This window comes from Dipteris shenzhenensis, chromosome 22, assembly GCF_047967505.1.
Source record: "Dipteris shenzhenensis isolate YYH24624 ecotype China chromosome 22, Dip_SZ_1.0, whole genome shotgun sequence".
Classification (NCBI taxonomy): domain Eukaryota; kingdom Viridiplantae; phylum Streptophyta; class Polypodiopsida; order Gleicheniales; family Dipteridaceae; genus Dipteris; species Dipteris shenzhenensis.
The window spans coordinates 18,720,563-18,746,863 of NC_141617.1; the positions used below are offsets into that span (position 1 = coordinate 18,720,563).

Here is a 26,301-nt window from a genome sequence, read left to right on the forward strand (position 1 = left end):
TCATCTTTATTCAACTCAAGACCATGCGAGGATAACAAAACTAGAAAGGCACTTATTGAAGTTAAACAAAGGAGAAATAGTGCTTGCAATACATCCACTGCATGGTAGTCACTCTGCATCAAATGCTATGACATGCCCTGAGCTATTCATTTTGAAGCTTTGAATCAGTTTCAAGTCCAGCATCATGGAACGAGCTACATCATGCTATCATCATGAAGATTGAGAAAGGGTGCCTTCAAACATAGAAAGCTATCAACTTGGGTGCCTCTGAAATGCACATATAACTACGTACCATGATGTGAAAAAATACGGCCTCTTAGAGAAGGAACTTGCACAATCTCCTGCACTTGGTCGCATGTATAGCGAAATGGGTGTGATGGATCTTGATTCACTTGGGTTCCTCCACAGTAGCAAGTTGCACTGGTAATCTATCAACTGCATGTTCAAGTTGATGAAGTATAACATACCATGTACCTTTACTATAGAATTCAAAGCACGGTTAGAGTTGGAAGTTGTTCTGTAAGAAGGTTAAAATAGTGATCTTGCTCATCTTGCATCCATATCCAAGTTCGGAGACTTCGATGATGAATGCCTGCTTTAACTCTTCCTGCTTGCTATCCTTCTGAATGTCAGCCAATATGGTGAATTCAACACTCCTAATGTGTTATGTGCATGCACATAAGAGACATTCTTTAGTGCATACATAAGAATCCATCTCCGTGAATTAATTAACCGCACCTGGATAATCTTGCATTCACTTACAAGTGAAAGATGTAGCATACAAATGATGTCAACAGGGAGAAAGTGCAAGACTAGAGACTTTACTTAATCAAATGAGAGTGCTTCAGTGCAATGGAGAGTACCACTATCTGGCTATCCTCATTCCATGGAGAGTACCACTTCCCTATCGTCATTCCATGGACCGTCTACAATATTGAGCTAGTCTATTGTGCTACTGTCACTATACCATGATGATAACAAGCTCAATAGTCCCCATTGTTATAGAGAAACTACCCCTATTGGACTTGATCATTGAATCAACTCAAGGCACATAGCATCGATTGGTCATCTTAGGAAGAAAAAGCTATGCACCCATCAAATGGCTCACCCTTAATAATTGTGGTTGTTGCATTCACCTAGAATGAGTAATTGGTCACTACCTCCCTTGATAATTGTGGTTGTTGCATTCACCTAAAATGAGTAATTGATCACTACCTCCCTCCCCAGATGCCTTGGTAACAACTGAGGCGCCCTCTATATAGTAAAAAGAATCAATCTCCAAGTAATATTTTAGTTGTCACACGTTCACATGGGGCACGACAAGGGTTATGGTATCACAAGTGCGATTGACAGTAAGGTCTACCCAAATGCAAGTTGGGTAAGTTGCATCATAGGCCTTATAAGTACGAGTTATACTTAACTAGCAAATTTTCCTCAAAAGCAAAATGATGTCGGATAAACCCAAAAAGCTTGCTTCTGTTAAAGGCAAAGCAGGCAACCTCGTCTTGAATGAAATCCAATGACTCAAATCAAGTGCACTGTGGCACCTGCAACATTATAACCTTAAAGCACAATGAGAAGAAGAAATGAACATACAATCCTTGAACACAAGATCATTTTCACCACACAAAGTTGAAAGAAGACATAATTTCATGCAAAAGCATAAGGGCCGCTACGATATCGTGCATACAAGAAACACATACTACAAAACAAACTAACATAGACATTTAGGTTTTAAACATGTTCAAAATAATGAAGGACTCGGCATTGCGAGTTGCTACAAAAATAATTTAAGACTTAAGAAACAAAGATATTTCTTTCAGTATGGAGCACAATACTTCCTTACCGTGTTTCAAACACAAAAGGGATAACATATAGCCATAATTAATGTATATAAGCCACCAAGAAAGAAGGAAACATGCTTATTGGAATCTCTACATATGCTATTGTCCAACATTGAAGAATAAACTCCAATTTACACTTTTAGAGACTTCAATATCAATTACAATAATGACTAGCTAGCAACAATAGAAATAAAACAAATAATACAAAAAAAAACATGACGCAAATCATGCATACATCAACAACAATACATGGTGAACTCGACCATTAACCATATTTGGGCAAACGTAATCACAACAAAAACACTGCATGGTACAAACTACATGTATTGGTCTAATCATTCCCTTATATACACTATTACTCCCCTATTACTCCATTTGACAATTCAATTACAAACAATAAGGGTAGGCCAATAGAATGAAATCCACCTTGTTTTTAAACCTACAACAATAACTCAAATGACAAAGCCATTTGCCTACCTGAGCAGTTACGGACTTGCCAGAGCATTGTGGGGGTTTGATTAGCTATGGGGCTATATTATCTTGAGAGTGTATAGGGCTATGACCACACCACCTTCCCTTCCATGGAAAAAAAGACTCATGTTGAAAAGGCTGAACATTGATATATTAAAATATTTAGACAAATAAATCGATTGAAGTTAGCTAGCTAAGATTGATCAATTGAGTATTTGATATAATAAACATTCAACAAATGCCCATTGCACAAATATGCCCGATTACATGGTACCATTGAATAGTGAAGTGATCAAGCAACTAGAATGGCTCCATGGGTGTGATTGCCTACAAACATTGTAACTACTCTTCACATGTCTTGGAATTTAATTAATGCTTATAAGTCATAACGTGAACCCCTAGGGAGTTCAAACTTCACCATGTAAAAACCGCCCACATCAAGCACATTCAACAAAAGTTTTTTGTATGAGTACTTTTTTGAGGGTTGACCACCCTTTAATACACTTCCAAATAAGTTTTAAAAAAAGTACATTCAACCAAAGGGGTTTTAAGTACATAGATGTATATTTTATGTAGCTCTAGAAGAGAATAAAACACTTTCGTGTTAAACTCACATGCTATCTTACACATTGCTTATTGAACTCCCAGGTCTGAACCTAGAGAGAAAGAATGCAACTCATATGCTATCTTTCTTGTTAAACGCACATGCTATCTTACACATTGCTTATTGAACTCCCAGGCATGAACCCTGAAAGAAAGAATACAACTCCCAGGTCTGAACCCAGAAAGAAAGAATGCAACTGCTGCCTCCAATTCCTTTCCTGCTCCAGTAATCAGATTCATGATTTCTTAGAGTGAGTTGGGCCGATTTCTACCTTCACATCCTTCTTCGTTCGACGATCCTTTTCTCACTTCTGTCACCCTGGCGATCAGAGCTTCCATTGCAACATCAAAGGCGTCCTTCACTTTCGTCAATGGGTGCCGTGGATCAGCATATATCACGCTGGGGATCAGGCTTATCACACGCTCCCTCATCTTGTAAATGTCTTCCAGAGCAACCTTACGTAAAATCTTTTCAATGTCGGCATTATTTTGTTTCACCTCACCCTCGGGAATGAATATTGAGTATGTGCTATAATTGCGTGGCAAATGCCAGACGTATTGTGTATGGGCTGTAAAAGGATGAAAGACAACAGGAATGCACCCAGCAACGATGGAATCGAATAGCGACCGTCGAGTGAACGAATCTCCTTGAGGTTGCAAACAAAATACTGATTCCTGAAACAATCGCATCACTCTGGAAGGCGAGCTACATTTGCTCTTAGTTTCTCTACCACACTCCAAGAGTTTGCAAAATTGGGACTTCTTGCACTGATCTATGATCTCTTCTCTAATGGAGTGTCCGATTTCAGGACGAGGAGCCCCGGCAAATGAGAATAGCGCAGTCCTGTTAAGAGTTCTCATCCGTTTTTGCCAGTCAAAAACTTCTGAATCTTTGGACGGATGAAAATTTGTAGGGTAAGGAATGCTGAACTCATTGCAGTCCCAAAGACTTTTCTCAGTTAAGAGTACTGTGAAGTTTTTTGCAGCCGGAAGTTTTAAGAGATTGTTGCCCCAACCGCTGTCGGAATCCGTCGGTCGTCTGAAATCCCAACTCAGTCTCCCAGGTACAAGAAAGTGGTCTCTTCCACCCATAACGCGCCATTCCGGCTGGTTTTGAAGCCAATTAGCGAAAGCATTTGGAAGAGAATCCCGCGCAGAGATATTTGCACCCCACAGATGTCGGTAAACGTCCACACCTGCGTAAAAGGGTACATATACAATAGTTGCCTTACTAGAATCACTTGTCAAGCACTTGTACTGCTTCATTCTGTTACGAACGATAACATCTAGGGAAAATTGATCCGTCGCATACCAACTGCCATTTGAAAAAATGCCACCTTCATCTTGCATTTTCGGCCCGAGACCGGCATTTGTGAAAACCTTGCAAACATTGATCCAAGGGCGACTCAGATGATGGCAATTCGCCAACAGCTCCTCGTTGAACATGGATGGAAGCTCATGAACGTAAACATACTTCCCAACACAGGGGTCACTCTTGATTTCGAAGGATCGAAGTGCTTGGCCCCGGAGTGGGTATTCGGAGGCTGATAGAGGTTGGTTAACAAGCTTTACCGATGTCGGATCTGAAGCATTCTGCCTCAGCTCCACCAGATCTGGGTTCAGCGGATTTGCTGACTGCGCTGAGTACTCCAAAGATTTCTCTCTCTGATGAGGCTCAGTCAAGGAGAAACGAAAGCTAGAGAGCGTGTAATGACAGAAAGCTACTGCGACCAGTATCAAGCAGCAGCGCCTGTAGAGACGATAGTTGGGATTCCAAGCAGGCTTCTCCATGTGATGTCCTGCAAACTTGGATCACCAACATGCAAGAAAGCAAGGATACAGACAAATCCTGCCGTCTCTTGCTTCTTCCTAGTTTTGTTCCAGATGTCAGAAGTTGCAGGAAAGGTTGCTGCCTTCAGCCAGTGAATTGAGAGGCCTTCTATTTCTCGCATTCAGTCATAACTGCGCATATGGTCTCCTAATCTTCATACTGAAGCAGACAACTCCGGGCGACGAAAATTGCAGGAGCAGAAAGCAGACGTTTGGTAAACAAACAAGCACAAACTAAGAGATGCAGGAAACTGGAAGGGAAAGCTCAAGCAGGCTCTTGAAATTCGGAGGAACACGACAGAAACGAGTATGTTGGAGAGAGAGATCAGCAGCTAGCTGCCACACCCAGGCTGTAATCGTTGCATGGTGTGTCTGCAACTAGATATAATAGCTGTGGAAAGCTTCGTTTGAGCATGAATATGGAGTGGGGAGTTTCCAAAACTTACGGCGTATGCAGCGCACTAGGCAATGGTGACAGATTACGACGGTCATGACAACAGATAAATCAAAAGCAGATAGCACCGGAATGAAAAGCGCGGTTGACGTGAATAAGTGGGCGCTGGAAAGGAACGAAGAAACGACTGAAAATTCTTGCCAGATTTGAATAATGTAAGCGGAATCGTGGACAACTAGCATCTTCCTCGCTGCTGCATTGACAAACGTTGCCAAGGCATTATCTCCACCGGAATTGTTGGAACCAGTGTTAAATGCCTTCACATATACAACTTCAACATCTTATCGGTTTTCCAATTATTTAAAGATTTTAAAGGTTTTTTATGAAACTTTAAAGGTTTTTTTAAAGATTATATCTTATCGGTTTTCCAATTATTTAAAGATTTTAAAGGTTTTTAATGAAAATTTAAAGGTTTTTTTAAAGATTATAAAGGTTTTTTCAAGTAAAATGCCTTGAAATTTGCAGTGTGAAAGGTTGGAACCATTGTTCACTAAAATCCTTAACAAATACATACACCTTCACGTTGAAGCTTTTGATTTTACAGGTTTTTAAAGTTTTCAATGAAATTTTGCAAGTCTAAAGCAAAAATATAACTAAATTGGTTCGGAAGGTTAAATTTTTAAAAAAAGATCTATTGTTTCTCAGGTTTAAAGATTCGTTTCCAAAATTTGTCATTCACTTCACATGAAACCTCAGTTTTCTAGAACTGGTTCAGAACTAGTTGGAACTTGGATTCCTGCTTGATTGCTTTGACTATCAAGCCTCAAATTGCTCCTTGATTGCTTCGACTTTTGCTTCAAGCCTTTCATTTTCTACACACCTTCAACCTTCATAAAAAGTTCCCAATCCCCATTAAAAATTTAAAAGCTTCACCACACCCATGTAGCTTCAAACACTCATGTTCCCACAGTGGGGGCCTTGAGGTGCGGGGGTCTAAACTCAAAACGCTCCCACTTTATCTATTCCCAAAAAAACTACCAATAACCCCCCTCTCATTGTATGTAAAGGTCCGAGTTTGGTGGAGGATGAATTTCCTTCGTCCAATCGGGCTAGTTTCATCGAAGAAAAGTGACTCCCTACCACATTCTCTAATTTACTAACATGACAAATATTTACCACACCTTGCCCAAGTTATCGGTTGCAAGCACAATATGCACACTCTGCCATCGGAACCTCAAGCACCCTACCGTGTGTGCCAATGCCTCTGATCATCACACTAAAAATCCTAAGGATTTGCATGTTACTACATATTGTCACCAATTATTGTGCCACATTGAGTTTTTCATCCACACTCTTGCATACCGCCGCCATTTATAATGAAACATTGAGTTTTGTACCTATGCTCAATTTACCTATGATTAAAAGTCCCTTAGGCCCCCCATGTGGGAAATGAACATGGGTTGTACTTTTAAGTCAAAAAATGATCTGGAATTTGTCTCCCAAGTACCATGATCCATCCACTTGCTAGGTTTAGAAGCATTTTCCTCCTAGGAAACCGCTCCCTCATTTGATCGGTCCTACACTAAATATGTACCCAGGCCCTCTATGAGTCCTGAAGTTTTGAGTTTAGGTTGAGGCTTCAAGGTTTCTCGGCACCCAAAATAAGTGGGAGTATATGAAGCCTAAATTGTCAATCTCAATCTGAATGGCAGCTTTAAGTGTATGTGATGATATAGGGAATTGTGCACTTCAATCTTGTGCTTCTATAATATAGCTATGCATCATCTAGCTTTAGCTTTAATTGATCTCACTACAACATCTCATAACATAACTATTCTAACTTGGAAGATTTTTCATATGTAGATAGCAAAGGTGGAGATATGTCACTAATCCTATAAACCAAAGGCGAGATCTGTGTACAATTATGACCTAATTCACTTGGAGAGGAAAGTAAAGAGGGCAATCCCACTTATTGCCAAATGAGCATATATGCTCAATCGGCCATTGTATTATCATTCCCATGCATTACAAGGATTGCATAGATGTGTCAATACCTCCCTTTTTCGCATTTGCTACTAGTAGATGGTGTGAACCATTAAGTTGCATTGAGGGCAGCTAAACGATAGGCCACATTTAGCCATCTGCCATTTATCCTAAGTGACAAAAGCTTTTTCTTGCCTTTACCCTAGCAAAAAGTTGCCCCACTTTTCAAGGCACAATCTCTCCAATGGTTGAAGAATACTAAGGTCTTACAAGCAAATATGTCCACTGGGTATAGGGTGGGAATGTACCCAAAAGACATTGGATATACACTCCAAGGCCACAATAAGGGATGATAAGGTGATAAGTCAATAAAATGTATGATTCTATCACTCATCATGAAATAGCCAACTTGACATTTGATTCAACGTTTGTAGGCAATTACATTTCCAACCATGACCCTTTATAAAACAAACATTATATGATACATACATGAGGATGTATGAGGCTCTCCGTAGAAGCTTGGTGACCCAATGACAAACAACCAATAGCAATTACAAGACAAAAAATGTTCCCTTTGGAAAAAATGGGCAAATTACTGTGGTTGTTGTATCTCAACTTAAGATTATTTTTCCAATTTATTTTGCAACTAATTCTTGCAATGTAGCTGAATTCTTGATTAATAGGATTAAATTTATATATTTACAACAAATAAGAACTTAGACAAGATTGAATTATAGAAGAAATCATAACATTTGATGGAGCATGGGGAAGGGTATATTGTAAGATCAATATTCTCAAAGATAGTACAAGATAAAGACTAAGACTTCACATTGGGTTCTTTCAAAATAATCAAGAATACGCAAATACATAAAACATTGTGAAATTAAGAAATGTTAAGGCCCAAAGGAAAAACTAGCAAATGACGTACATTGTTCATTCAATATTCAAACGTGCACCATGGCACAAGATTACCTTTAACAAAACAAGGATCGATCTAAAATCTTCCTTGAGATACACCAAAGAATATATCGAAACGTCATGTTAAATCTTTTGCATGAATTATGAATACTATAGAAACATTGTCACATAAAGCACCTTTCACTTTAGGAAAAAGACTCAAATATGTAAAGCTTAAAGTTATGTCCCCATGAGCACCTTCGTCCAACCAATGTGCTACATATCATCCTTATGTGAAAACCTTTTCAAAACTATAATCATTTGATATCTAACAAATTTTAAGTGTTTTACTTTAGAAGATCACCGTACATAAAACATGTAGCTCATTCAAGAGGTAATAATAACGCACCTACTTATATAAATATTATGCTCCTTTTCCTTTAATATTAAACTTCAACTTTTGGACTTAGGACCTAAGGAACCCTTATATATACGTGTTTCTATGGAGTTTAAAGATCCCTCCTTTTGGATACATGCTCTAGGGTTTTCGATGCACCTCACGTAATAAATCAAGATAGTTATGCATATCGTGTACGAGTTGAGCTAAGATATATGATAAGGTTCCCTCTAATTCATTTCAAAATAATCATAATATATTTTTTAAATAGAATCTCCAAAGAAATTATTGTTTAGTGCAATAGTGCTGCAATATATGTATGTTCATCAATTATTAACTTTGTAAATGATTAACTTATAATCACATCTTCCCTCCCTCCCTCCCTCCTTCCCCCCCCCCTCTCTCTCTCTATATATATATATATATATGTCTCTATCTGTCTATCTACCTATCTTTGTCTTTAATGTAACACATCCATGGAATTAAATAAAGTTGTACAAGTAAGTCTTGTCTTTATCATCTCAAAGGTAAGACCCTCCCATATTAGAAAGAACTCTTATATCTCTCATGGCCTATAGTGGGGGAGAATAAACTAGAGAGTTGAAACCTAGTGATTTTTGTGTTCTTGCAATTACAAATGCTCCATTACAAAATTTTGGACTCAAGAAGGGGCCTCATGGATAATTAATAAAATAATAGAATGTTATATTGGTCCCATGAGTGATCCTCTAATGACATTTATGCTCTATAGTAGATACTCCTTATATTTGTCTAATTTAAGATAGATTTATTCACAAAAAATCTTGAAATGATAATTGGACCTTCCTCGAACCTTCACAATAGAAATTTTCCTTTAGCATACCTAGCTTAACCTCGTAAGGCCATCCTTTCTCCTCACAAGTCATCCCAAAATGAAAACCCTAGTCATATTTTCTTTTAATCAAACCATTGGTTTAGAACTTTAAATCTAACTAGAACTCACTATTTTTCCATCCATTTTCACACATTTTCATCTTCACTTCCACCAAATGTGAGCTCTGTGTCCCTCTTGTGTCCTCTTTTGAAATTGGCTACAAAATCCCAAATATTTACAATGCTTTTTTCTTCTTTTAAGCCAACTAAAAACTCCAAATATGCCCTGAACACAAATCTAAAAGCCTCATAACACCATCCATTATCCTGGAACTTAATTTGAAAAAATATATTGGCCTTCTATAGCCCTGCCCAAACCCAACCACCACCTTAGTAAGATGAGAGATATTGTTGACTATGGGTCAAGCCATACATGATAAAATACTCTCATGCTAATAAGATAGTGATTCATGATGGATCAGTATAATATCCAAGTAAATCTTCCTTAGGATACTTCAAAGAATAAAGTGGAACGTCACATGTTAACCTTTTTCGAATAATCGTAAGTGTAAAAAAACATTATTACACAAAGAACCTTTCACTTTAGGAAAATAACTCTCTCTCTCTGTCTCTCTCTCTCTCTCTCTCTCTCTCTCTCTCTCTCTCTCTCTCTCTCTCCAATGTCATAGATGCATGGAATTAAAAAAATAGTTTACAAGTAAAATCAACCTTTATCATATAGAAGGTGATACCCTCCCATTTTAAATAACTCTATATCACCCATGGACTATAGTTGAGGAGCACAAACTAGAGAATTGAAACTTGTGGCATTTTGTGTTCATTCAAGTACAAAACTTGCATTACAAATTTTGGACTCAAAAGGGGTCATTTAGAAAGACAATAAAATATAGAATGCTAGATTAGGCCCAGGAGGAACCCTCTAATGAGATTTAGGTTGTATAATAGACTAATTGGCATTTCACAGCATGAAGTTCCCTTTAACAAGCCAAACTTGGCCTATTCAAGCCTCCCCTTTTTCTTCACAAACCATCCCCAAACTAGAACCATGCTCATGTTTCTTTCTAATTGAACATTTGCTTTGGAACTTTGATTCTTACTAGACTTTGCCTAGTTTCTCTTCATTTTCAAACTTTTTTGTCTTTTTCTTCTACCATATATAATCTCTTGATTCACTCTTATAGAACTTTTGAAATTAGCTTTAAAAAGGCAAATATTTACAATTCGTTTGTTTCCTTTTAAACTCACTAAAAACTCCAAGATATACTCAACACAAATCTTAAAGTCTCATTACACTAGCCAATGTCATCTAAAAATATATATTGGCATCCTATATCCTCCCAATCTCCCAACACCACTACTACCTTAGCAACGTAGGAGGCTTTGTTGACTATGGATCATGCCACATATTTCATTAAGTTTGGACTTGTCAATGTACAAATTAATTTTTATAGGTACTTTTGGATAGAATTTTTAAAAAAATTCCTACTATTCAAAACACAGACCAAAATATCAAAACAAGCAATTTCAAACAGTTTTTTGAAGCAAATAAAATCAAAATTATAAACTTTAATGTGACACCAGTTGTAAACTCTCAATATTTATAATGGTGTTAACAAACACCTTCAAAAAGTTACAATAATCCTCCAAATTATTGTCACTGGAAGGCATTACCATTTGCTATTTCTATCCGAGATTCACACATTTCATTAAAAGACACTATTGAAAAATAGATTAAAACATAAAAGCAAGAAAATTTTAGGAGTTTTTTAAATCAATTAAAATTAAAATTATAAAATTTAACGTGACATCTTACATAGACTTTCATATCCTCTATGAATACCATGACATTATTAGTTATATTAAAAACACTTGTAAACTCTCATTAACAGTTCAATCAAAAGACTTAATTTTTTCTTAATTATTAACTGAATTTATTAATAATTTAAATTAATAAAAATAATTTAAATGCATGAATAAACTAATTAATGTATGTATGTATGTATGTATGGCCGATGCATGACATTAATTTACCAGACACCATATTAGAGAATTTTTGAAAATCCCAATACTTTGGGAATTTTCTTTTCAATCTAGTTTTTGTAATATCTTGAGTATCAAAACTTCAAAGTTGGTGGAGTTTGTTCATTTGGAATCTACTCTTCAAGGTCTTTCTAATGATATCTCACATGAGAGGGCTTTGACAAAAGCTTGAAAGCGTTTGCCGTGCCCCCATTTTAAGATCTTTGCAAAATGGGACTTGAGATTTTCCCAACTTTCCCTAATATGATGTTAGGTCCATAAGAGTCCTCTAATATCTTCAAGGTATTGATTAACACCTTTTGAGAGTTTTAAATCTCTAAAATCTAGTAGATATGGCATCACACAGGACACTACACATGCATGCATGGCATGTACATGCCCTTGGTTCATTGATGGAAGACCATTGGTACATATGGTAGGACCAGTGTGCTACATTTACCAAGTTCCTTGCCCTTATGGCTTTTAGTTGATTTGTATCGATGTGGAATTCACATTGCGGCTATTGACGGAAAGGGCAAATAGAGAGATAGGGAGGGGGGGTAGGGAAAAGGGAAGGGAAGGGGAGGGGAAGGGGAAGGGGAAGGGGAAGGGAGGGGGGGGGAGAGAGAGAGAGAGAGAAAGAGAGAGAGAGGGGGGGGGGGAGGGGAGGGGGAGGGAAGGGAAGAGGAGGGGAAGGGAGGTGAAGGGAAGAGAAGGAATGGGGAAGGGAAGGGAAGGGGAGGGTGAGGAAGGGGGAAGGAGAGAGGGCGGGGAGGGGAGGGGATGGGGATGGGGATGGGGATGGGGATGGGGATGGGGGGAGGGGAAGGGGAAGGGGAAGGGGGAAGGAGGAAGATGAGGGGAGGGGTGAGGAAGGGAAGGGGAGGGGAAGGGGCCTCCCTAATGCATGGTCTGGTGGCCACTGCAGCAGCCAAGAGCAAAAAAAAAAAAAGGAAAGGAAAGAAAACTTTGAGGGGAGGGAAGGGGGAAGGGGAGGGGAGGGGTGAGGAAGTGAAGGAAAGGGGAGGGCACTCCCTAATACATGCTATGGCAGCCGCGGCCATCAAGTCCCGCCAAAATTTTTTAAAAAAAAACATTTGGTGGTCATGGCCATGGCCACCCTATTTGTGTTTTGGAGGGGAAGCGAGAAGGGCAAACGGAAGAGAAGAAGAGGGGGAAGAGAGAGGAAGAGGGGAAGGGAAGGGAAGAGAGGGAAAAGAGAGTGAGAGGGGAGAGGAAGAAGAGGGAAGAAAGGAAGAAGAGAGAGGGAGAGGGGATTGGAAGGGAGAAGAGAGAGGGACAGGGGAGGAGAGAGGGAGAGGGGAGAGGAAGGGGAGAGTGAAAGGAGGGAGAGGGGAGGGGAATATGAGAGTCGATATATAAGCAAAGAAACCCTAAATTTTTTTAATTTTCCTCTCTTTTCCCTATCCTCTCTCTTTCTCTCTCTCTCTCTCTCTCTAGTCTCTCTCTCTCTCTCTCTCTCTCTCTCTCTCTCTCTCTCTCTCCCCCCCCTCCCTTTGTCTCCCTAGAATTCAAATGTCCCACCCTCTCTCATTGTCATCTCTTCCTTCCCTTCTCCTCTCTTCGTTCTCGCCCTTATCTCTCGTAGAATTCAAATTTCTTCTCCCTATAATTCAAGCGTCCTCTCCCTGTAGGACTTCCTTACCTCTCGTGAATTCAAACTTACTCTTCCTGTAGGACTCCCTTTCCTCCTGTGAATTCAAACTTCGGGAGGTAGCAAGCTAAGGGTGTCCACTTCCGAACCACCCGCAAGGGATTGTGGCACCCCCCCGAGTGAAAATACAAAGGTTTTGCTTCAGTGTTCAATGCCTCGATCAAGGTATTGTGTCCAATGGAATTGGCACACTTGGACAATCGAAGCAATCCTATACCTCGATCTAGGTCTTGCAATTTAAACAACCGAATCGAGCCTATACCTCGTGGTGTCATGGCACCACAACAATACCTCGATCGAGGTATCGTGGCAAGTCCACATACCTCAATCGTGGTATGCAGGACTGATGACATGGAGGCATGGCAAATACCACGATCGAGGTATGTGGCATCCAACATGGTATTCGGCATAGTGAGCTGCCAGGTGACATACCACGATCGAGGTATGTGGAACTACTGACACGTATGCATGGCAAATACCACGATTGAGGTTTTTGGCATCCTACGTGGCCAGTGGCTTGACTTGACGTGGAAGGATTTCCTTACATGGAGAAACATTTAGGATTATACGTGGCACAAATACCACGATCATGGTATTGCACATGGACAACCACGTATGCATGTTTAGACTTAGTATGCATGGCATGATATGTTCGTGTGAAATACCACAATCGTGGTATTGTGAAACCCTAAAATTTCCTATATAAAGAGAGGGACCTCGATCGAGCCCCTCATTGTTGAAAAGTAGTTTTTATATTATTTTTCAAGTTAGTGAAGTTTTAAATTAAATGTCAAAACATTTATATTTTGTATTTTTAAATCATCTATTAAAAAAAAAGAGATTAAAGTAGTTTTTATGTTATTTTCGAAATTAGTGAAGTTTTTATTTAAATATAAACACGTTTAAATTTTGTTTTAAAAAATCATCTTTAAAAAAAAAAGAAAACTAGAGTTTAAAATAGTTTTTATATTATTTTTCAAATTAGTGAAGTTTTTATTTTGATGTCAAAACGTATATATTTTATTTTCTAAAATCATCTATTTAAAAAAAAAAGAGATTAAAGTAGTTTTTATGTTATTTTTCAAATTAGTGAAGTTTTTATTTAAATATAAAAACATTTAAATTTTGTTTTTAAAAATCCTCTTTCAAAAAAAAAGCAAACAAGAGTTTAAATTAGTTTTTATATTATTTTTCCAATTAGTGAAGTTTTTATTTAAATGTCAAAATGTATATATTTTGTTTTTTTAAATCATCTATTTACAAAAAAATAGATTAAAGTAGTTTTTTTTTTTTAATAAGTGAAGTTTTTATTTAAATATAAAAATGTTTAAATTTTGTTTTTGAAAATCATCTATTAAAAAAAAAAGAAAACAAGAGTTTAAAGTAGTTTTTATATTATTTTTCAAGTTAATAAAGTTTTTATTCAAATGTCAAAACATATATATTTTGTTTTTTAAAATCATCCATTTAAAAAAAAAAGATTAAAGTAGTTTTTATGTTATTTTTCAAATTAGTGAAGTTTTTATTTAAATATAAAAACATTTAAATTTTATTTTTTTAAATCATCTTTAAAAAAAAAAAAGAAAACAAGACTTTAAAGTTGTTTTTATATTATTTTTCAAGTTAGTGAAGTTTTAAATTAAATGTCAAAACGTATATATTTTGTTCTTTGAAAGCATCTATTAAAAAAAAACAAGAGGTCAAAGTAGTTTTTTTATTATTTTCCAAATTAGGAAAATTTTCATTTAATTATCAAAACATATATACTTTGTTTTTAAAAATCATATATTAAAAAAAAAGAGAAAACAAGAGTTTAATATAGTTTTTATATTATTTTTCATATTAGTGAGGTTTTAGACTCTATACAACCATCATGCAATCGATCATGTAGAAATTCATCGCATGTAGTCTACAACCATCATGCGAGCAATCAATCGATGTGTAGGGTTGTAAGAGAACTAAGCAACAGGTGATTGAAATTCATATAGAAGCTAGTACCTTAAAGGGCTATTACCAACCCATGGAACTTTAAATATATTGATGGGAAACTCAATGTGTAATAATTATTGAGTTGCCAACAACAAATGCATCACTTGTGTTCTTTTTGTGTCAACAAAATCAAAATTGTAGATGAAGTGTTCAACGAATCTACCCATCCAACCTAATCAGCCCCTTCAAACTCCTCGATATATATTAGTTCATGTCATGTTGAGCCGCAAGATCTTCTTTTAACAACGTATCACTCTTCTCTTTGGCGCAGACCAGCTCACTGAGATTATGGCCTCTGCTGATCCTTTCCTTCTCCCTATGCTTGATTACAACATCACTTGGGATGTTAGCATCTTCATTCTCATCTAAGGGAGGAAAGTATGGTGTGGTATCTTGGCATAAAAGCTTCTTTCTAATGTCCCATTCTCGATGATAAATATCTTTGTCAGTCAGTTCGAAAGCAGCAGGAAGTGAAGAGGTGCATGAAGTTTATTACCCCCAACTTCATGTCACATCTTTTGTGGAGACGCCGGGTACGTTTGGTATTGGATTCATCCCACCTTACTAAATGGTCTCGGGTGTACTTGATTGCATGTTATGCCTAGAAGAGGCATGTGTTTTAATGAGATAAAGAAGATGCTTGGAAGAACTCCGTTAGAAGAGATTGCAACCTGTTTAAGAGAACTTGAAGATTGCGAAGGTGATGCTCAAGTTATTCGCATAGTCACCATGATCATATCCTTTATGTTTGCATTCTTGAATATGTTGGTGAATCAACAATGCCGACAGCAGGCACAATGATAGATTGGGAATTGTTCCATGGACTGGTAGCTTGGTGTGAAGAAGAGTTGAGTCTTTAGGTAGTTTTCAACTATAACAGTGGAGTGGTGATTCTTAATGCTTTCAACTTCTTTTGCTATGCAAATGATGAAGAGTACAATATCTTGAAGCTTTTATGTGCACTTTCTATTGTGAGAAGGGTGATTCTAGAATGCATGTATACACAATGTTTTCATGGTGCTGGTTGGTCACTTATTTTTGAAGATTTTGTTGAGGATCACATTGTGGAGGGTTTTCAACAAGTGGTTATGCATAATAAGTTGGTCTTGGTATACTAAGGCTCTATGGGATCTTGTTTAGATCTTGTTTGGGATATTATTTGGATCTTGGTGTTTCCTTTTTGTGTTTCATCATGGTGAAGATTCCAGTGTTTCAAGGGACCCAAGGGGAAGACCCGGAGTCTTATCTTCAGGATTTTGTTCGAGGATGCGGTTTTCTGGATGGTCCGTGAAGGATCGGGTGGAGATTTTGCTTGATTTTCTTAAAGGTGTAGCCTTGAGTTGGCATGAGACCTTGCCGGACTCTACCAAGGAGGACTGGGACCAAGTGGTGGTAGCAATGAAGCAGAGATTTGGGGCAGTGGAGTCGCCAAATGCTTTGATGTTGCAGTTGGAACGGTTCTATCAAGGAGAGGGTGAGTTGGTCTCTGTGTTGGCAATCCAATATGAAACTTTATGGACAAAGTACGAAAGGGCAGCTTTGCGAGATATGGCATCTGCATCATCAGCCCCTCAAAGTCTCTCAAGGATGGAGCACTTAAAGATGAGCAAATTTGTTATGGCTTTGGAGCCTTGTCTTCGCTCAAAAGTAATGAGTAAAGATCCAACAACATACGTGGAGGCACTTCGCATTGCAACCAAGAAAGAAGCTTCTCTAAAGATTGAATCCTCTTTTGTGTCTTCAACAGCTTCAACTTCTAAGGTGGAGGTAATGGGCACTCCTCAGGTACCAAAGTCCTCTGAGTTAGATCATAATATCTCCCAATTGATGGCAGAGTTTGCTGATTTGAAATTGCATTTGGTTAATGCACGACAACCTAGAGCACCAAAGAGTGAAGATAGGCCTCGAGATAGGAGTGGGGTCACTTGCTATGAATGTAATGAAAAAGGTAACTATCGCCCCGAGTGTCCTAGATTGAGAAAGAAAGAAGAAAAACAAGTATCCTTGTTATTAGCTTCTTCAGCGGATGAGGAAAGAGAGGTAATGATGGCTAAACGGGGGCGTGGTAAAGTAAAAGAAGAAGAAGAAAGCAAGGAAGAAGTAGATGAGGAACATCAGGAAGAGGAACACCGTAGTAAGAAAAAGAAGGCATCTAGAAGGAGAATTAGCCAGTCAGACTTTCCTTTAGGACAAGGAATTGGAAGCTATGACTTGTTGTCCGACCTTAAAGAAAAGGAAGGTTATATCACCTTTGGTCAATTACTTGCTTTGTCTCCAAATCTATGGAAGGAATGGGGAAAACTAGCAAGCACAAGAGTGTCAAAGAAGAAAAAGAAGAAAAGTGCCATTCCTGTTGTTCAAAAGGTAGATATAGATGTTGGTGATGATGTATCTATAATTGATGTGATCATTGATGGTCAAGTGATTTCTAATGTGTACATTCATGGAGGTGCATTGATTAATGTCATGAGTGAGAAGACCATGATAGATGCTAATTTAAAATACTCTAGTACTACCTCTCCTTATCGCATTGAATTGGCTACTAACACTAGGGTTAAGACCTTGGGAGTTATGAAGAATCTAGAAGTGGATGTATGTGGAATTTCTGTGCCGATACTTTTCAGGTGATCCCTACCAAGCCAGATGCATGTGCCTATCCATTGATTTTGGGAAGGCCTTGGCTACGCAAGGTAAAGGCTATTCAAAAGTGGGATACTGGAGAATTGATTTCATAGGGAAATGATAAGAAGGTGCGCTACAACATCAGAAGCCACAAAAAGGAAGTTGTCAAGGAGGAGTCTTCAACATCAGAGAGTTCAAGCTCTAACTTAACCGATCAAGAAGAAGAGACAAGGTGTAGCTCCGAGGAGTCCAACTCAGAGGGTGAGGTGGAAGAATTGGCCTTTGGTCTTTGTCTTGGTGCTGATCAGGATGAGTCAAGAAGGAACAAGGTGGTGGTGCAAGAAGATCCTGTAGAGACACTTCATGTGGAGGATGTGGAGCACACTAAATGATGCCAATGCAATGAAGAGCTTCTTGGTGATTCTCTATCAGGTAGTGAGAAGCTCCAGTACTTGGATATGCTAGATGATTTTCCATGTCTCTTTGCAACAAGCTATTCACAGGTTCGACCAATCTCTCTTGTGGAGCAGAAGATTGAGTTGAACCCAGAAAGCAAGCCAGTTGTGCAATGCTTAAGGCAATTGGGGGTGATCCAAGCTGAGGCACTAAAGAAAGAGGTAACACAACTACTTGAGGCGAGATTCATCTTTCCTGTTGATGATTCAGAATGGATATCTCTTGTAGTTGTCACACCAAAGAAAGGAAATAAATGGCAAGTTTGTGTGGACTTTCGTCCTTTGAATGCATGCATTAAGAGTTATTTCCTTTGCCATTCCAAGATGAAATACTAGACCAAGTAGCAGAGCATGAGATGTATTCTGTATGTGATGGGTATTCTGGGTACTTTCAAATTCGTGTTCGAAAGGAAGATCAAAAGAAAACATCATTTGTCACACCTTGGGGAGTTTTCTTATAGAGTGATGCCTTTTGGGTTGACCAATGCACCAGCTACATTTCAAAGGTTCATGAGTCAAGTGCTTGAGCCTTACTTGGGAAAGTTCATAAGGGTGTTTTTGGATGATTTTTGCATTTATTCTCAGCGTAAAGATCACATGGAGAAGTTAAAGGAGAGTTAAAGATGGCCTTAGCTAGGATTGATGAAGAAAAAGAGTGTCTAAATCCTAGCAAGTGTCATTTGGCTCAAATAAAAGTAGTCTTGTTGGGTCATATTGTGTCTCAAGAAGGCCTGCAAATGGATCCTGATAAGGTTCAAGCAATCATGGCGTTGCCAAGTCCTGAGAGTGTCACTGGTGTTTGCAGAATTCTAGGAAAGAGTAAGTATTATCAATGCTTTTGTGATGATTTCACAGAGATAGTGCAAAGGAGGCCATGAGTAAGGGCCCAATATTGAAGCCCCCTGATTGGTCTCAAGACTTTTATGTAAATCCAAGTGTATCTTTGCATTCAGTTGGTGTTGTATTGCTACAAAAAGGAGAGGCAAGTAGAATGCAACCCATCTATTATGCCAGTTGACAGCTTACAGAGGTGGAAACAAGGTATGAAGAAATGGAGCAATAAGCTCTTTCTTTGGTGTTTTCAGTCAAGAAGTTTCGCTCCTATTTATTACCTCAGCCATTTTTCTTCCTTAACTCTCAACCTATATTAGCATATCTAGTTCACAAGCCTAATCCTGGGGGGAGATTTGCAAAATGGTTGTCAGAGCTTCAAGAGTTCTCTTTCTCTTTTGTCTCTGAAAATACCACTAGGTCCACTATGGCAGATTTGCTCATAGGACGGGAGGATCTAGGAGAAGAAAAGAAATGTAAGGAGAACATTAAAGATGAAAGGGATACACCACCAACAGCTTTTGTTTTGTATTTTGATGGGACTTTTAGTACTTCATGCCAACAAGGAGCCAGGGGGATAGTCTTGATGAATTCTGAAGGTGAAGAGGTGTGGGCAAGAGGACAAGAGCTTCTAGGTATCACAACTAACAATGCAACTGAGTATAATGCTTTGATTCTTGGTTTGGAGGGTTGTCTTCAAAGTCAAGTTAAAGAATTGGAAATAAGAGGAGATTCTCAGCTTATTATAAAGCAAATGCAAGGGCATTATAGGACAAGAAGTCCTCATTTGAAGGAGCTTAATCAAAAGGCTATGGCACTATGTAGTCAATTTGATTTTTGTAAGTTTGTTCATATAAGCAAAAAAGAAAATTAAAGGGCAGATGAGTTAGCTACTCAAGCCATTGTAGTACAAGACCGGGGGGTGGTCTCTTTGGTAGACATTGGCTGGCCAGAACTGTAAGATGTTCAACAATATGTGGCATTTTTGCTCGAGGGTTAACTCCACAATAGAAGCAGAGATTGGTAAGAAAGGCTTGTCCCTATACTATTGTTGATGACATTCTTTATAAATTGGGAAAAGACAAGGTGCTCCATTGGGTGGTCCATCCCATGGAGACTAGGAGAATCCTAAAATTGTGTCATGAATGCTCCAGTCATTTTGCTTCAGCGAGCACAGCTAGGAGAATTCTTAATGGAGGTTACTTTTGGCCACGCCTCCATAGGTATTAAGGATGTATATGAATGGTGTCGAAGTTGTAAAGTATGCCAAAAGTTTGGAAGGCGACCGTTGATTCGTGGTCCCTTGAAGCCTATTCCAGCATATGGACCATTTGAATGGTCGGGGTTAGACTTTGTGGGACCACTCCCTCGCTCATCTTAGCACAAGCATTATTTATTGGTGGCCACAGATTATGCGACTTGGTGGGCAGAGGCCAAGGCCACAGTCAATAGCAAGGCAAGCAGAGTTGCAAATTTTCTCTTTGATCAAATTTGTTCACACTTTGGTTGTCCTTTGGAAATTCTCACTGATGGAGGAACCTCTTTTAGAAATGAACTAATGAAAGATGTGGTGCATAAGCTAAAGATAAATCATAGCATGTCCACGCTATACTATCCCCAATGTAATGGCTTGGTTGAGAAAACAAATGGATTGTTGTGCAATTCAATGGAAAAGCTTGTAAACACCAAGAAAAGGCATTGGGATAGGCACTTGGCAAAAGTTTTATGGGCTTACAGAACCACACACAACAAGCTAGCTATTGGGTTTACATCATTCCAACTAGTGTATGGAATAGAAGCCATTTTGCCCATTGAATTGGAGATACATAGTCTTCGCACTGCTGTTGCAAGAAAAGAAGGACAGGAGGATGCCTATGCTCAACGCTTGGTACAGCTAGAAGCCTTGGACAAATGTAGATTACAGGCCTTACAAAACTTGGAAGCTTCTCAAAAAAGGTGCAAGGCCCGTTTTGACACCAAATTACGCAAGAAGAAAGATATTCAAAAGGAGATTTGGTCATGAGATTTGATAGCCATCTAGACAAGCGGCTAGACAAAAAGTTTAACAGCCAATGGAAGGGACCATATCGAGTCAAAAAGAAGTTCATGATCAACCTATCAGCTTGAGGATGTTGATGGCATGGTAATACCCAAACGCACCAATGAGTATCACCTTAAATTCTTATATGCTCGACCACCTTGAGGGCCACAAGACCCTCTCTATTACTAGAGAGGATCTGCTGGGGGGAAAGATGTGATGCCAAAATTTGATATTTTTTATTTGGCATTGGTATTGTTTTCTTCTATGTTTGATAAGAGTTTGAGTATCAAGTTATAGCCTAGCGGCTCTGACTTATTTTTATTTTCTAAGATATTGTATGGGATTGAGAGGATGAGTGGAATGGATCATTATACATACCATAGGTATGAATTATAAATACCTTGGCATGGGGTGAGAGTTATTTGTGTATGGGATATGATGGGGTTTTAGAAAATAGGATGGGTGAGTCATTTAAAGAGGTGGGATCATGTCCATGTGTTCCAATGCCAAGCATGTGGAAGGCATGTGGAGGAGTGTGGAGTCAAGAGGAATCCTTCTAGAATTCCCATGTGGAATAAGGAGGATGTGGACATATGGAAAAGAGAGGGTCCCTATGGTCTCCATGTGGGGAGACTCTTGACTTTCTCAATATTTTAAGAGTGTTGAGCATCTTTTGATGGGACACATGGCAAGAGTAGCCGAAAAAGACATGGATAGTGACATATCGGCTTATGTGATTCATGGGGAAAGGAATCTAAAGGCAGCAATTGTAAATGGGTGAAGGAGGGTGACAAAATCTCTATAAAAGGAGCCCTCCTCTCCCTTGTTCATCATCTCTCCACCATTAGGCCTCACGTTGCTGTAGCTCTAGTCTCCTCAAGCCTCTTCCATGAGCCTTCTCTCCCTCTTGTAGATATTCTCTCATGTAGACTCCTAAGTCCATCTCTCTCTAGTTCATTCTCTCTCTATGAGTAGTCTTGGAGCTTCCGCTCCCTCTTGTACGTATGAAACCTCTTCTTTTCCCTTGTGTTTGTGGTATTTTAAGTTGCATTGGAGTGGAGTCTCACTCTATTGACAATGAAGATCACTTCGTATTCCCTCTCTTGAGTCTCTCTTCCCTTTTCTTTCTTTCAAAGCCTTGAAAGTTCTTTCTATTCGGCCACTCATTGCACACACATGGTCCGTCCATTTCCCGAGCCACAAAGGGAGTTACTTACCCTATTCTAGAAGAAATCTATGAGTGGTGGATCGTTGATAAAGGTGAAGTCTTGAGGGAGCATCCTGCTCAGGCGAAATTAGCATAGGTGGAGGGCAGTTTTCACGACAGTTTGACCCCCTGTTAGTGTTTTGCTCATAACTTTCCGCTCGTTAGTCCGATTTTGATGATATATCAATGCAAATGTCTCTTCAAGGTGCATGTCTCTGTGTTATTAGACCTTGAATTAGATACTACAACAAAAAGTTATGAGTCTCTGTGTTTTTTGATATTTTGACCCCCTCTTACTGTTTTGCTCATAACTTTCCCCTAAACTTATATCAACGCGAAGCTCTCTTCAAGGGCATGTTTCTTTATTATCAGACCTTAAATCAAATACTACAGCAAAAAGGTATGAGTCTATGTGTTTGACAGTTTGTTTTTATGATAATTTTTACCCCCGTCTAGTAAACCGCCCATAACTTTCTGGCCGCTTCTTTGTTTCTTACGAAATGTATATCAGCGTGAAGCCCGCATCTCTATATGTGTTTAAATATTTGGTACCTATCATGTCTCTATCAAAAGCTATAGGCCTCTGTGTCTAATGATAGTTTGCAGAGTGTTTTGAGCTAAGTGTAGAGGTATCTATGAAGGAGGTGCAATGTTTCCTCGGAACCTACCCATCCAACTCAATCAGCCCCTTCAAGCTGCTTGATGTATATCAGTTCATGTCATGTTGAGCTGTAAGATCTTCTTTCAACAACGTATCGCTCTTCTCTTTTGGCGCAGATCGACTTGCTGAGATTATGGCCTATGCTAATCCTTTTCTTCTCCCTATGCTTGAGTACAACATCACTTAAGATGTTACCATCTTCATTCTCATCTAAGGGAGGAAAGTATGGTGTGGTATCTGGGCATAAAAGCTTCTTTTTAATGTCCCTTTCTCAATTATAAATATATTTGTCACTCAGTTCAAAAGCAATAGGAAGTGAAGAGGTGCGTGAAGTTTATTACCCCCAATTTCATGTCTCACTATCCAACCTGAAGCCATCCCATCATTGCAAATCCCAGAACCCTAAGAAGAGGATGAAAAAGGTACTAATGGTGCAACATCTCAGGAGGATAGCGATGAGGAGGATGAATCGGATGAAGATGAAGGAAATAATATTCGCCTTCCACATGGTTCTAAAGATGAGGACATTGATGACAAACATGATGAGCATCATAGTGACTCATGAATTGTGGAAATGATGGCAATGATGCTGATACTAGTTTTTGAATGTCTCATTGTATTCTAAATGTGTTCTGGTTTTTTGATTGTAGGTTGTGGTTTAGGGTGGGATAAGAATTTTTCATGCTATAAATTTTAATTACTTTATTCATTCATAATTGCAACCATATAAATTTGAAAAAACATATAACTTGAAACAAACTCATTTATTTCCATCATAGAGAATTTATACATTGTAAAGAGGTAAAAGTCATGGTCTGGGATACAACTGCTGTCCTAAGCCCAACATCATGTGCAATGCCATTAATAGTTGGGCTTTAAAAATTGGAGAAATAGATATAGTCGGCAAGTAATCTATACTAGACAATAAATATGAAAATTTTGGCCGCAAGGCAGAGCATAATAGTCAGTTGAGTTATCAAACAAACATTGTCATATTGGGTACAAACAATTGTTTGGGCTATCAGAGGAATGGGGTTGCACGGCACATGGTAGATGGATGCCAACAAACAGCTAATTGTTCCTCCACACTCACATCTCTGATCTGTGTTGCACATGCATCATGGGCCTCTTGTAACAACCGTGTGTTGAGGTCCTCCAAGCTCTTCAACTGGGCACATATAGCTATAATATCATTCTACAGCTCCGGCTTGGTTTGTGCTAAAATGGTTTCTAGGCATTGGACTTGCTCCAGTTAGGCTACATTCTCTTCACAGAGCTGTGCTGCTTGTTGCTCTAGTGGTCTGCATGCACCCTCCACTGCCCTAGACAATTGTGACTGGGTGATTGTCACTTTAGTATGACCACATGTATGCTTGTCCTTATAAGATGAGAATTGCATGTGGGTACCCTTTATGAAGTGCACGTATGAGAATTTTGCAAAGTACATCGCCACTTCATTATGGTGTGGTGCCTTCCCATATACCTCGATATATATCTGCCTAGCATTTTGGTGAATCCATTTGTCTTGGCAATTTGTTATCTTCCATCTCTCGTGTTGGTCCAAAGCTTGGGTTGGGGTGCTTCCACCTGCCTCTGTTGTTCTTCTACGTCTCCTCGCTTGGCTACCTAAGGCTTCCTCTTCATCAGCCTCCAAGGACCAGATTGCCAAAAGCTCTTGTTTTGAGACAAGCTTGTTCACTTCTTTCCATTGCATGCCTGCAAAACCAATGCCCATGGTATTGATTGCTAGATTGTATGTGATAATTATTGAAAAAAGACATAAGAAATTATACATCTAATATTAGAATCATGTTGAAATTGAATTATAAACATACCTCTAGGTTGAGCATACACGGATGTATGTCGAGCCTCCTCTTTGGATGCTTTCCTACTCTTCTGGAGCCTTCCTCCTCCCTGGGCGAAGGAGTATCCTCTCCTTATGACATTCTCATAGAATGCTGACTCCCTCTAGACTAGAGATGGTTGATTCCATCTCACTCTTCTCCATGTTGCACACCCTAACAAAAAAGTATCTAGAATGCTTCTCATCACTCTCTTATGCTCGACCTTACTTAGCTCTTCCCCTACTTTTTGCTTAGTGCCGGCGGTTGAGGACATGCTTACGAGCAGATCTTACTACGTGTTGAGAAAGATTTATTGCTTCATACTAGCAAAGAGCTGCATTTGCCACACAATAGTGAGTAGGTAGGCATCTGATAGTAACTCCAACTGTATGCATTCTTTAATTTTTTAATTACATGAGATGCAAATTAATTATCATGCATTGATGTAAAAGTTTGAAGATTTCCTAAAAGCTGATAACTTTCAATGCAACAAATGATTCTTTCAATGCATGCATGCAAAAAATGCCAAGTAAATTCTTAAAATATTTGACAAAACAATCCCCATTTTATGTGGAGATCTGAGGAAACTTGGATCTAGGATGGGGTTCCAACTAGCCCCCCATCCTGTTCAGGACACGGGACCAGGAACCACTTCTTAGACCAGGCCCCTCAGGTAAGACTTGGAGAGAGGAGGATTTTACCTCTTCTTAGTCCACTTTTGGTTAAAATGAGCCCGATAGTTGGTATATATTTTGGGCTAGTAGTATTACTGGCGGTAATTTGTGTATTACCATTGGTAATGGTATTTTTAATAGTGATAGTATGTCAATTATCCCAGGTAGCAACATGATTCCTAGAGGGCATACTGCCACTACTAGCGTGGTAGTATTGATAATATCAATACTACCTCCAGTAAGAGACTACCACTAGTAGTATTAATACTACCATTGGTAGATATTCAATTTCCAGATCAAGGCCATTTGATAGCACAAAGTCGTGATTGTGCCCATGATTGCATGAAATACGTCATTATGACACGTAAACACAAGAAAAATCATGTGATTACATGAATATGAAATCCTAGCACGAGAGCAAGCTGAGGCCACTAATAAAATGGAGAAAGGCATAGAAGAGAAGAAGTAGAGAAGCGCATCAAGCTGTTGTATCAGCAACTTGATGACATTAGAATGAAAGGGAACAAAGTGAAGCAAGAGTGAATAGGGATGAAAAATGTTCTTAAAGATTAGAGAGCCAACAAGGAGGCTCTTTACCAATATCTCTACAAAATGTAGAACACATTGAATATTGATAAAGATGAAATGATATAGAAACTAAAATGATTTAAACCTTGAGACAAAGTAGAATCCATGGTCTAATTTAAACTAAGAGGAAGCATCATCTTCTACATGGAGATCATCATTTTTTATCCATTCCCAATGTGATAGAAAGGCATGCTGCACAAATAAGGTGTCATGTTTCATATCATCCGAAATGTACAATTGGCAAGTGTGTTTCACTGACCTGGAGTCCAAGTCAGCAAACAAGTAGATTACCACGAGTTGTATAAGAAACAAGAAAATGATTGTAGATGATATGTACTAGAATTGATATCTACTTGTTGTACCTGTAAACACTTTGTATCTCATCTTGTTCTTGAAATGAGTA

At 38.7% G+C, this 26,301-nt stretch overlaps 1 protein-coding gene across 1 annotated transcript; it reads right to left on the bottom strand.

Moving 5' to 3' along the window:
- Positions 1 to 3,082: 3,082 nt before the first annotated feature.
- Positions 3,083 to 24,527, bottom strand: LOC147887830 (xyloglucan galactosyltransferase KATAMARI1 homolog). The gene is made up of 4 exons (XM_087393228.1): positions 24,276 to 24,527; positions 5,211 to 5,459; positions 4,910 to 4,999; positions 3,083 to 4,724 (listed from the first exon to the last, which is right to left on the bottom strand). Exons 1-4 carry the CDS (start codon positions 24,525 to 24,527, stop codon positions 3,165 to 3,167), a joined length of 2,151 nt encoding a protein of 716 aa, XP_087249354.1. The 3' UTR covers positions 3,083 to 3,164.
- Positions 24,528 to 26,301: the final 1,774 nt, after the last annotated feature.